The 12,917-nt window shown below is 38.5% G+C and overlaps 1 protein-coding gene and 1 long non-coding RNA gene across 4 annotated transcripts in view; one reads left to right on the top strand and one right to left on the bottom strand.

The window, feature by feature from the left end:
• Positions 1 to 12,917, bottom strand: part of IQCH (IQ motif containing H) — a 226,439-nt gene that overhangs the window by 94,229 nt on the left and 119,293 nt on the right. Inside the window, exon 13 of the mRNA XM_021100401.1 lies at positions 10,226 to 10,401. Coding sequence (XP_020956060.1) covers positions 10,226 to 10,401 — 176 coding nt within the window. The remainder of the gene's footprint in view (positions 1 to 10,225; positions 10,402 to 12,917) is intronic.
• LOC110261942 overlaps positions 1 to 12,917 on the top strand; it is a 181,971-nt gene that overhangs the window by 111,487 nt on the left and 57,567 nt on the right. The window contains exon 4 of one of the 3 annotated variants that reach the window (XR_002346362.1): positions 8,189 to 10,162. The exons of the other annotated variants lie outside the window; for them this stretch is intronic. This is a non-coding gene — a long non-coding RNA (uncharacterized LOC110261942). Of the gene's footprint in view, positions 1 to 8,188; positions 10,163 to 12,917 lie in introns of those variants that run through there. 3 annotated transcript variants of the gene reach the window in all.

The raw sequence follows: 12,917 nt of genomic DNA, 5'->3' as shown, positions 1-12,917 counted from the left end.
TCTATGCTTAAGGAGGCCTGTGTAACACTATTCTCTTCTCTTTTCATGAGTTTTTATTCACTAAATGGATTAAAAACAAAAAACTAAACAGTGGGAAGGAACTCAAGATTACAATTCTGTTGAAATCTGAAGCTGGAAGATTAAAATTATTTTGATTGAAGGCACAATCTGTTCTCTGATTTGTGTGTTTCCAGCAAATCTTCCTGGGGATGTTATACTGTACAGCAGTGTGGAAATGACACAGGCATACTTGGAATCCCTGGAAGCCCCATGCAACCATGGGGTATTCACTGAGGGTGAAAATGGAATTGTTTTAGCTCCCTAATCATCAAGTAGTATCTGTGTATAATTTGGGTGTTTAAATGACAAGTACTCTGACACCATACAGTTGTGACACCATACAGTTGTGAGCATAACCTAGGAAGATTTTTCAGTGTGCCTTCCAAAGTGACATCCTTCTTTCTCTAATGTTGTATTGAGAAGATAGATTCTATTTGTTGTATTATGGTCATATATTGCAGAAGTAGAAATGATCTTTGGCCTGTTAATATCCAATAACATTCTATTGCCAGTGTTAGGAAAGGTATTCTGGCACAGCCTTTTTCATTGTATATTTGGAGGTTTCAACTAGTAACAATTATTATCTGTTTCTTCCAAATCCTATTATTTGTTCCTTCTGAGAATCTTATAAATGGATACCCGTTGATGGATCCCTTACAGTAATGAAAAGGATCAATAGTATTGTAAAGACTGCACCAGTGGAAAGAATTATGTGCTATCTTTAAGTGAAAATTGAACAGTGGTTTAAAGTAGCATAGGCATTTTTGATTGTTTAACTAAAGCTGTCAGTATTTCATATGGAGCACATGACAGGAAGAGAACTTGCATGGTTACTTTGTGGATGAATATAGGAAATGCTCCCTGTGCTCAAGCAGGAGTTTAAAAATAAATAAATAACTTAGTCATAAACCAGATGACTTTATGCTGTTGCCAAACATTTATCATTTTCTGTTTGAGTCTGTTGATTCAAAAGATGTAATATATATATATATTTTGTTGTTGTTGTTGTTGTTGTTGTTGCTATTTCTTGGGCCCCTCCCGCGGCATATGGAAGTTCCCAGGCTAGGGGTCGAATCGGAGCTGTAGCCACTGGCCTACGCCAGAGCCAGAGCAACACGGGATCCGAGCCGCGTCTGCAACCTACACCACCGCTCACGGCAACGCCGGATCGTTAACCCACTGAGCAAGGGCAGGGACCGAACCCGCAACCTCATGGTTCCTAGTTGGATTCGTTAACCACTGCGCCATGACGGGAACTCCCAAAAGATGTAATATATTTTTTAACTGCCATTCTGGTGTAGGGAAGAAGTCTATCACTAAAATCTAACTGATAGCCAGGGATATTTATTAATCTAAATTAAAATAATCACAGCTCTCTTTCACCAGCTTTAAGTTTATGATGCACATCAACATAGTCAGTGTAATTGATTCGTCACCATCTGCAAATTTAACATGCTGACATATTCAGATAGATTAGGTAGGATAGTCACTATCTGAAAAAATCTCAGTGGAGTATTTCAATCCTTGAATGACCTCAGACATATGTTTTCCAAACAAGTAGCACAGACCTCAATTATAACTTGGTTTATCATGATACAGTTTGCACATGCCATAGGTGAATGACACCCCTCAAATACAATTTGTCTTCTAGAAGAAGTTTTTTTGTTTTTTTGTGTGTGTATTTTAGGGCCACACTCACAGCATATGGAAGTTCCCAGGCCAAGGGTCAAATTGGAGCTGCAGCTGCTGGCCTGCACCACAGCCATAGCGATGCTGGATCCGAGCCATGTCTGCGACCTACACTACAGCTCACAGCAATGTATCTTTAACCCACTGAGCAGAGCCAGGATCGAACCTGCATCCTCATGAATACTAGTCAGTTTCACTACCACTGAGCCACAATGGGAACTCTGAGGAAAGGTTTTAAATCCTACTTCTGAATATCAGTTTTAGAGGGAGGTTTTTCTGCATTAAATGTGCCTGCAACTTTAACCACAATCAACATATAAAGTTCTAAACTACTTCATGGCAAAGGTTGCCCAAGTTCTCATCAGTGGGGATGAAAGCAAGACATACAAATGCTGCACATACATTTTAAAGTTTTGAAGATTGTTTAATGTAATATATATGGAATCGTATCATTTAAAAATGCATTTCACTTGTATTAAGCCCATCAATCTAGTATTCTACAGGGAAGCAGAGTTACGCAATCCACTTTGTTACCTTCAAATGCCAGTGGAGGATAATGACCATGGAAGTGACACACCAGTTCAGGGGGAGCCCCTCTCTTTTACTCATATTAAAATTGCCTTTGCCTTTTCCAGATTCTTCCATCTTCAAGAGAAACTTTATTCTTGCACCCATGTATTGCTTAAGAACACTCTAGCAAGACTAAAACACTTTGGGGACAATTTAATAAGTTAATATTTTCTTCAAACTAGTCTCTGGAAAGTAAGATTTGTTGAAAGGCTTGATTTGGGGGCTTAGCAACTTTGAGGTGCAAAGTATCATGACCAGGCAGCTAACAGAAGAAGCATAATCCCTAAATATTGTCTCTTACAAACACCCTCATTGTGTAGAGAGTTAATTTCCCAAGAAGTGGGTGCCTGAGATAACTTGTGATTGGCTCAGAGTAATGGTTAAGAGATGTACTGAAACAGAGGTTAAGAAATGTTAACAGCCATTTGCTTTTTATTTTCTTTACTGTGAAAAAAAGATAGCAGTTAAATGGAAGAACACCTGCCAGAGCTAACTCAGAGTAGCTAATTACTAGTTCTCTAGTGGCTAATTTTGTAGAGGCTAATATTATATTCTCTAAACAGTTAGGTCCCTAACTATGTGCTAGAAGAATGTATAGTCATAGACTAGGACCAAGGCAAAACTCAGAAGCAGATAGTTTTCCTCCTGGAGTCATTTCCCTTTCCCTTTCTGGAGTTTTCCCCTTCCTTCCTTTATGGCTCCCTCCTGAGAGCTAGAATTTTTTTTACAGAGCTACCTGTGTCTATAGTCCTCTGCCACATGACCTCTGCAATATGACTTGGCAGAGAGACTCAATCCCTGGAGCTTTCTAAATCTGCTCCTTGTAGCCAAAACTGACTCTCATATTTCTTAGGGTCCTGCTAAATGACTATCTAACTAATATGATGATGAACTCATCTCTGTTAAAGCAATAAATATTCATAGCAGGTTAATACATTAATAGGAGCTTTAATTCCTTAATCCAAATGAATAAATACTTTGGGAGTTCTAACAATTTCTATAAGGCCAATAGGAAGATATTTTGAAACTTGAAGGCCTAAAGTAGATCTTATCAAATCAACTCAAGTATTCCACACTATTCTTCACTGGGTGGGGTTGACTCCAGAAGACCTAAAGTTCCCCCAAGGTCAAGAGGATGTGAAATATTTGAACAGAGTCTCATTTGTCCACCCCGCATACCTGCTGGTGACTGTAGATGTTATATATTCCAGGAGGGACTGGCACATTGGCACTGTCAAAGATGAATTTACTTCCAGACTTGGTACTACAGAAATGAGCTAGTTCAGGCTCTGGGCCCAGGATGGGTATGTCTAACATATCTGCTACAGCCAGATCATCTCTGTGAAGGAGCCCGCTGACAATGTAGGCTTCTTTTCCTTGGATGAGATTTTTAATTCTTTTGATTGCCTTGGGACTGTACATCAGGTGAGTGGCCAGGCACATATGCTGCTTCTAGGGGGAAGATCATATTTTTCTTGTTAAAGGTGTTCTTTTTCTGGTCCATACACCTAATTTATAATGTTGCACACAATAAATACATTATTAATAGCAAGCTGGGTTATGACCTATCCTGTTGTTTAGCAGTTTAAATTGATAAAAGCTGTTGGGGTGAGGCTTCATAATCGCTCACATCTTTAGTGTGTTGGAAATAGGCTCACTGGGAATAGAACTAATTACTACACATCTGTATTTATTTGATCCACGTGGAATTATCCTTCTGTCAGAAGGAAAAGAGGCTGACGGCCTTTGGATAATAGTGATTCATCTCTACAACACTTCTGGCATGGTTTAACACTAAGGCGTCTGGAAAATCAATACAAAAAATGAAGAAAAAAAGCCCTATGGCATTCTTTACTATACAAGACTCCTAATCTGGCAACTCTTTAAATGAGTCAGTAGAAAAATGACACTTGACTTGATAATTCCCAAAGTTCTACCACAAATTCCATTTCAGAGAATATGTATTTTTATGATGACTATCATGGTTCTTAGCCAACACTCCAGAGAGGAGTCATGAATGGAAAATATCTGAGGATTTCAGCAAGACTCAAATTTGTTTTCCAATGGAAAAAAACTTTCTATTTTTGACTTTAGACCCAGCTCAGCAATATGTGTGACTGTCTCATTCAATTAAATAATTTCAGCATGTCTAATAGAGGCAGAAGATGGAGCCAGATGGTCAGCACAGAGTAAAACTAATACAAGCATGTCTCAGTGCTCAAGGAGTGGGGACACAGATGAGTACAATTAATGCATAACTAATATAAGGCTGAGAAGGGCCATAAAGAGCTACAGAGTGCCTTGGAGGCATGGAAGAGGGAGGCAGAGGCCACATGCTAGTGGGGGAAGCTGAAAAGGCAAATTACTCATCCTCCTTGGGCCTCAGTTTCCTCATCTGTAAAATGAGTATAATGATAGTACCCTCTCAAAGGGATGCTATGAGGATTAAGTGAGATGACAACAAGAAGTACTTAAATAGTGCCTTGGATATAATCACTTAATGAATGTGAGCTCTTATCATTGTTATGAAAGAGGTTGGGTTGAAGTGAGTTCTGAAGGACGGGTAGGATTTTATCTGGTAAGGGTAGACATGGCCCACGACAGATTATCAGAACTCAAGATTGTGTCATTTCCTCTGGAGAAGAGGGCATCATGGCACACGAGAAAGTGCTGAGGCTAAGGAGTCAAGTGGTTCTGGCTTTGAATCCAGCTCTATCCCTCATGAGCAACCTGAACTTGGGCAAATGACTTAGACTCCTTGAACCTAAGTGTCTCTGTCTTACCTATTTGATGGGTTGGCTGTAAGAATAAAATTAGATCATGTATGTATAACACCTATTATAATGCATGGTATTGAGTTGATATTCAATAAATACTAGTAATTATTTTTACAAAGAAAACTATTAATATAAAGTCATTAAAATATCATGCACAGTCTTCCCACTGTGGTGCAGTGGGTTAAAGATCTGTTGTTGTCTCTGCAGCTGTGCCAGTTTGCTCCCTGGTTCAGCACAGCAGGTTAAGGATCCAGAGTTGCTGCAGCTGTGGCATAGGTTGCAGCTGCAGCTCAGGTTTGATCCCTGACTTGGAACTTCCATGTGCTGCAAGTGGGGCCAAAAAACAAAACAACTCATGCAAATAATATAATGTAAGATGTGAGAGTCTGAAGAGAGTTCAAGGGATTTTGTAGATTGGCACCTAGTCCCCCAATTTAGGTCAAAATTACCCCCAATTTAGGTCAAAATTACCTATTCAGCATGGCATTAAAATGTGGAGAAATTCTTTTTTTTTTAAATAATTTTTTTTTTATTTTCCCACTGTACAGCAAGGGGGTCAGGTTATCCTTACATGTATACATTACAATTACATTTTTTCCCCCACCCTTTCTTCTGTTGCAACATGAGTATCTAGACAAAGTTTTTAATGCTATTCAGCAGGATCTCCTTGTAAATCTATTCTAAGTTGTGTCTGATAAGCCCAAGCTCCCGATCCCTCCCACTCCCTCCCCCTCCCATCAGGCAGCCACAAGTCTCTTCTCCAAGTCCATGATTTTCTTTTCTGAGGAGATGTTCATTTGTGCTGGATATTAGATTCCAGTTATAAGTGATATCATATGGTATTTGTCTTTGTCTTTCTGGCTCATTTCACTCAGTATGAGATTCTCTAGTTCCATCCATGTTGCTGCAAATGGCATTATGTCATTCTTTTTTATGGCTGAGTAGTATTCCATTGTGTATATATACCACATCTTCCGAATCCAATCATCTGTCGATGGACATTTGGGTTGTTTCCATGTCCTGGCTATTGTGAATAGTGCTGCAATGAACATGCGGGTGCACGTGCCTCTTTTAAGTAGAGCTTTGTTGGGATAGATGCCCAAGAGTGGGATTGCGGGGTCATATGGAAGTTCTATGTATAGATTTCTAAGGTATCTCCAGACTGTTCTCCATAGTGGCTGTACCAGTTTACATTCCCACCAACAGCACAGGAGGGTTCCTTTTTCTTAAAATGTGGAGAAATTCTGAGCCACTATTTTGGGGACTATGAGTTTGCAAACTGTTGGAGGGTATAACTGCTGAGTATAAGAGAGAGACTGAGGATGAGGAGAACCTCTGGATTTCAGTCCTGTCTGAATTTGTAACTTTTGGATTGATTTAGAAAACTCTTTCTGAGTCTCAGTTCTCCATATTCAAATGAGGAGTGAACTAGAAGTGTCTAGGGTCCTCCCAGCTGTGAAATAATGTTCCCTTTAAGAACCAAAGCTCTTCTGGACATATTATTTAATGGTACAGAACTTCTGCTTCAGATGTTGAAAAAAGTTTTGATGGGTAATATGATGGTTGTACAACAACCATCACTGAACTATACACTTAAAATTGCTTACATGGCAAAATTTATGTTACGTATATTCCACCTCCCTGCCCAAAAAGGACAAAAAAACCCAAAGCTCCTCTGAGAAGAGGATTTATGATTTACCCTTTTGAACCCTTCCTTCAGCGCAAGTGTTCTAAGTTCCTTAGTCTATGCAATATGTCTTTTCTACCATAATTTAAATCCATTTTCAAAACACACTTCTGAGAATGTAACTCTAGGCAATCCACTATTCCATTAGACAATGGCTGGTGACAGCACCTGACAGCAAAAGTTTGTGCTTACCATCTGATTGATCACTGCTTATCCCCCTTGTTTATTTCACTCTTTTCCTTTCCCTACACATGATTCCAATGAGGAAATGTGGAAAAATGTATGTCTGGGAGAACTGGTGACTTGAGTCATAACAGCTGTGGTGGGCTTTTCAGGGTGCCTAGAAGAATGTTTCAAAGGGGGCACTTCTCTCAAGTTCTCAGCATTTTGGTGTGTACCCTTTCATTTGATCCATACAACACTGTACCAATTAACATTTCCTCTTTTGGAGTTGAGGTAACTGAGGCTCAGGTGATTTGCCCATAATCACACAAGCTGGTAAATAGCAGCGACAAGATTCAAACTCAGTATTAGCACAGTTTTCATGCCATAAGTGCCGGGATTTCTCCCATTTTACAGATTGAGTAGTGAGGTCCGATGGCTTTATGAAGAGTGATGAGGGGATGGCGGATGCAGCAGTAGAACCCTCATGTTAAAGTTCTGAGCACATTTCCAGCCAGGATGGGTCTGTCTCCTTTAGGGATGTTTCTCTATGGCAAGTACTCTACCCAAATCTGTTATATCATCTGTGAGCATGCCTTATTCTTCAGACAAGATGGTACCATAGTATTGTGTTCAATGTGTGTTTAGTACAGTTTCAAATGTGGGTGAGTGATATATACTACTGACCACAGGTTGTGTGTGACCATTTAGAGAAAATCAGTATCATCAGATCCAGGCTGTAGATTAACCCAGATGACAAAAAACCTAAAATGTTCCTAATTGCATAACATTATAGCTACATTTAATTTAGCATCACTAATTTTGTTTGACCTCAGACAAAAGGTAGTCATCTAGGATCTTCATAAACATTAAAAGTTCAAAAATAGACATGATGACTTTATAGCAGCATTTTTTACCATTACAAATTCAAACATTGTACAGTAACTTAAAGAGATGTACAGACAGAGTTTTGGCACACCTTAAAAAAATCTCCTCAAAACCATCCATTCGAATGAACATCAGCACTAATATAATCTCTCAAACCCATTAAAAAGAAATAAAGCCACAACTAAACATGAGTGGGAAATGGTTCGAAAGTGAGAGTTAAACTCACACTTTCAAACCATTTCCTCCTCCTGTATTTTAGAAAATTGATTGCCTGTGAGTGATTAGTTTCTCAAATAATTTAAACAATGAGAAGTACTAAGTACTTAAAATATTCCCTGCTTATTTCTATTCCCAGAGATGCAAACCTACATTACGAATGTAACTTGATGCCTCTGTTAGTGCCAACTACGAATCTGCTCTTATAGGAGTTGAAGAGTGGACTATAAGGATACATTTCCCAGGAAATAGACCACAGAGCTGGAAAGGACTTCGAAATGATGTACTCAATCACCTCGTTTTACAGATGATGAACAGAGGACCAGAGAGGTAAAGAGGCTTGCTCAAGGCTACAAGGTCGTATAGGAGCAAGATAGTCATTCCAATTCATGATAGTGTTCTGGGGTCAGACAAATTTGAGTTCATAGTCTTGGCTCCACCAGTGACTTGGGACAAGGAAATAAGCATTGGTTTCCTCAGCCATAGAAGGAGATTGATATTTTCTGTCTTGCAGCTGTAGTCTATTTATCAAACAAGAAAATGAATACTAAACATTTGATAACTGTTTGCTGTTTACAACACTTTCCTTTTCCCAAACCTAGTATCCCTTCCCCATTCATGCCTCTTCAATGTATGTTTGTATCTCAGATATACAGAAACTGCTTATTAGCACCTACAAGGTATTAGCTCCAGTTTCTGGCTGGAGAAAATCAGGAAATTAACCACACACTAATTATAGTTCTTTTCTTTCCCTGCTTCCCAGTAGCCACAGTAACTCTGACATTGAGGCTACAGAATAGCTAGGAAGCACCAAAGCAATCCTTGCACTGGTGGAGGATATTGGAAAATTTCTGAGATTATAAGTAGTTATGATTTGTCCTCTATCTTTTCCTGCCCCTAACCTTGCCTTCCTCTTCCACAGCCAAATGGAGCCAATGAAACAGAGATAGGTGGAGGGCTTTTATGGAAATATTGGGGTATCCAGTTAGGAAAAAATACAATATTCATATTTATAGACGAGAGTAAAATTCACTGAGTATATCAGCAAAGTAGAAATATCCAGTCACTTCTGATGGAACATGATGGAGTTTAATGTGAGAAAAAGAAAACATATATTCTTAGTGACTAGGTCACTTTGCTGTACAGTAGAAATTGACAGAACACTGTAAATCAACTATAGTATAAAAAATAAAAATCATTAAAAAAAAAGAAAGAAAGAAATGTCATAGCAACCCACCTCAGCCCTGGCAGGATTTATTTATTTATTTATTTATTGGTCAAATCATGGTGCATCTGAAGTGTTAATGGGTAGTAACTCAACACATAGGTACTTCCTGCATGGAACCATGCAATCAGTTTCTCTGACAATAGAGAGTTGATTTTGGTGAATCCCACTTGTGAATGAAGAGAGCTCTCTTTCAGCAAATTCAGACTATTGGATGATATTAAAAGTCTCCTCAAAAGTGCACAGGTCACTAGGTATTAAAATGTTGGTTGTTTACCAAGGAAAGTTTAAATTATTAGAATATAGAGAACTTCATTTCAAACCATCTCTTATACTGCCTTATTCTAGATTGCTGTTCTCATGGTTCCATGTATTTCCCAAAAGTTCTTGTTTAGGGATGAGATTCAAGCTGGACTTCACTCTATTCATTAAAAATTCAGTTTTTAAAGAAGTTTTAAAAAAACTGGCCCTTACTCAATATGAACCATGTGATGTGGTTAAATAAGACTGAATTTCGCTGAGGGGAAAAAAACCCGTGGAATAACAAAGAATACCAGTGTGGAAATCAGAAAACAGGGGCCTTGGGCTTGATTCTGTCCCAAACTAGCTCTGTGACCATGGGCAGTCCCAGCCTTTCTCTGCCTCTGTGTATTCCACATAAAATTAAGAAAAAGAAATCATAGATGTTATAAATTCACCTACTTGATGGTACAACCTAATAACTATAATTAGATTTTAGCTACAGAGAAACTGGGCAGCAGTAGCTCAGCTAACTCTGCAAGTTAAACTGGGATATTTATTTCCTGCAGTCCAACTAGTAGTCTAATCAGTAAAGCTGTTAAACTTGCAATAATATTTCACTGATGTGTACCAGAGCGTTGCAAGTTATAAAATTTCCAATTTAATTTTACTGCATCCCTGAAGCCGTAGTAATTAGAAGACAAAACTCACAGTGAAGATGTTTATAGCTTCAGGGGTGATAATTTTGAACCTGTCCTGCAGGTCACTTCTGTTCTCAAGGTTCCCTGATTTGACAGCTGCCTGTAGACTCAGGATCTTATTGTAATACAGTAGTAACTCATCACTCATTTGATGGGAGCAGATGTAGATGACGCTCACATTGGCATCTAAAAACAACAGGCACAATGTTAATTACTGGTGTAAAGGTAAATGACATTATGAACTTTGGCATTGGATTGATGTTGCACAGTTTACAATAAAGAGCATATCCAAATGCCACACTGAAGAAGTTAATTTAGATTGGTTTTGTACAGATCTTAGCAATTTAATGGACTTTTTTGCACTTTGCATTTCTCTAAAGAAAAGATAAATAACACCACCATTAAAAAAAAAAAAATAGACATGGGAGTTCCTGTTTTGGCTCAGTGGGTTCTTAACCCAACTAGTATCCATGAAGATGCAGGTTCGATCCCTGGCCTTGATCAGTGGGTTAAGGATCTGGCGTTGCCCTGAGCTGTGGTGTAGGTTGCAGATGTGGCTTGGATCTGACATTGCTGTGGCCGTAGTTCCCAAGCTATTGACCCCTAGCCTGGGAACTCATGTATGCTGTGGGTGTGGCCCTTAAAATAAATAAATAAATGAATAAATAAAAATTTAAAAATAGACACAGTGAGTCTTTCAGAAGGAAGGTTGTGAGTTACCATGAACATGTACTTTCAAATAATAGCTAGGGATTTAGCCCCAGAACTCCCATTAACAACAATAGGAATTGTATATTGGTTTAAAAATTTTATCCCATTAACTTCAGTAAATTATAAAACAGAGCTGTTAACTTTAGAAAGCTGATGAAATTGCAATCTCTTATTCTGCCTGGACTTGGCAAGACCAATTCAGGGGACGTTCTGTCCAAATAAATGGTCTGTTTATGACCATAGCAATGATTATTTCAAGAAAACAACTCTTTCCCTTCTCAATGCCCAAAGAGAAATATATTACTTAAATAGAACATCTAGTGATTCTTGGTTTAAAGGAAACACTATCTTAACTGTTCTTCTTAAGATGTGCTTCTTATTATGTGCATAGAAAGAAATCCTAACTAAATATCCCATCCAAGTGGAAGAGTGAGATGAGATTACCCACTCCAGGCTGCAGAATATTTTAGGGAGTATGGGTAGGAAATCAGCAGCCAATGGAATCACTCATTCATTCGTAAAATAACTGACTGATCAGTAGGGGCAAAGCACTCAGCCAGACATGAAAGTAAATACAGGAATCAAAGCAAGTGAGATGCTGTCTGTGAGGAGCAACCATTTTATATGTACAGACAGCCATAAAACATGGTAGATGGTGGTAGACACAATGAAGCATGCAGATGAAGTGCCCAGGGAAGATCAGAGAAAGGAGCACTGTGAAATGTTTCCTTGGTCAGGTAGGGCTGAAAGGGGATTTTAAGACTCCTCTGTTCAGTTTGGCAGAATGTACAAAGCATAGACTAATTCAATTCTACCTCAGCTGTCTAGGGAGCCTGAGCACATTATTTGACCTTTGTAGGCATTGGTTTCTCCATGTATAAATGGGGAATAAAGTCACCTGGGGCACAATAATTCAGAGAGTATGAAATAAAAGCGTATATATAAAGCACCTGGTGCAGTATCTGGCACATATTAGGTGCTCAGCAAACAATACAGATGTACCAATCTGCTCCACAGCCTACCCTGACTAGGCCAGCCAACGGTGATTCTCCACCCAGCCCTCCACACTTGTGCTCCTTGTAATCAGTGCCTCAAGATTTAACATGATGGAGTAGTGGCCTCTGTTGTTCCATTGTGTTGTTCTGAATCTGTTAATCTTGTCTTTCCAAATTTTTTAAAGGCAGGTTGTATACTTTTCCTATAATCCCCCATGCCCCGGTACAGTGTAGAATATGCAGGAGCCACTCAATAAATACTTGTGTATTGATCGAAGGGGTCTGGGAGAATGGAGAGATTCAGGAAGTGGAAAGTATTGCAAAATTCGTGAGATCCATGGCATGTAGAAATCTCCTCTGGGGAAGTGCATCTTGTGGCTAAAAGCAATGTGAACTAGCCCAGTGTGGCGCCCAGTAGGTACTCCATACATGTAAATATTTAAGTGACTCCTATTTAATTTTGAAATTAAATTGCCACATGAGCATCAAAATAAATTGTGAAGAGAGTAGTAAAGTAATTAATACCAACTGCTGAATGATCAAATTAGTTATCCCAAATCTTATGTTTTCAAAAAAAAGACTAGTGTCTTGCCAAACTGGTGGTTTTAAAAACCAAACTAGTATTTTTTAATATTAAAAAGGACACAAAAACAAACAACAAAAACAGCTTAATAAAGACTCTATAGCAGAAGAAAACTAAATTTTTCTTGGTAAGGAATTTCTAGGTTACAAATGATAACAAATCATGTTGCTAATTTTACATTTCCTGTTCATTTTTGGCAAAGGAATACAGACCACTAACATTAATATCTGGTATTAATATGGTTCAAAATTAATTGACAGGTAATTTTGGAAAGGAATTAATAAGATGAAGACTGCTTTGATTGCTAGTCAATAGTCAATATCACTCTCTTGTTTAACTCATCTAGAAATTAAAAATACTAGCCGTTGGAGTTTCCCACTGATACCTTGACTTCACAGCCAATATCCAAATAA

This window comes from Sus scrofa, chromosome 1 (assembly GCF_000003025.6).
Source record: "Sus scrofa isolate TJ Tabasco breed Duroc chromosome 1, Sscrofa11.1, whole genome shotgun sequence".
Taxonomy (NCBI): Eukaryota; Metazoa; Chordata; class Mammalia; order Artiodactyla; family Suidae; genus Sus; species Sus scrofa.
This window is presented reverse-complemented; position numbering and strand designations above follow the sequence as displayed.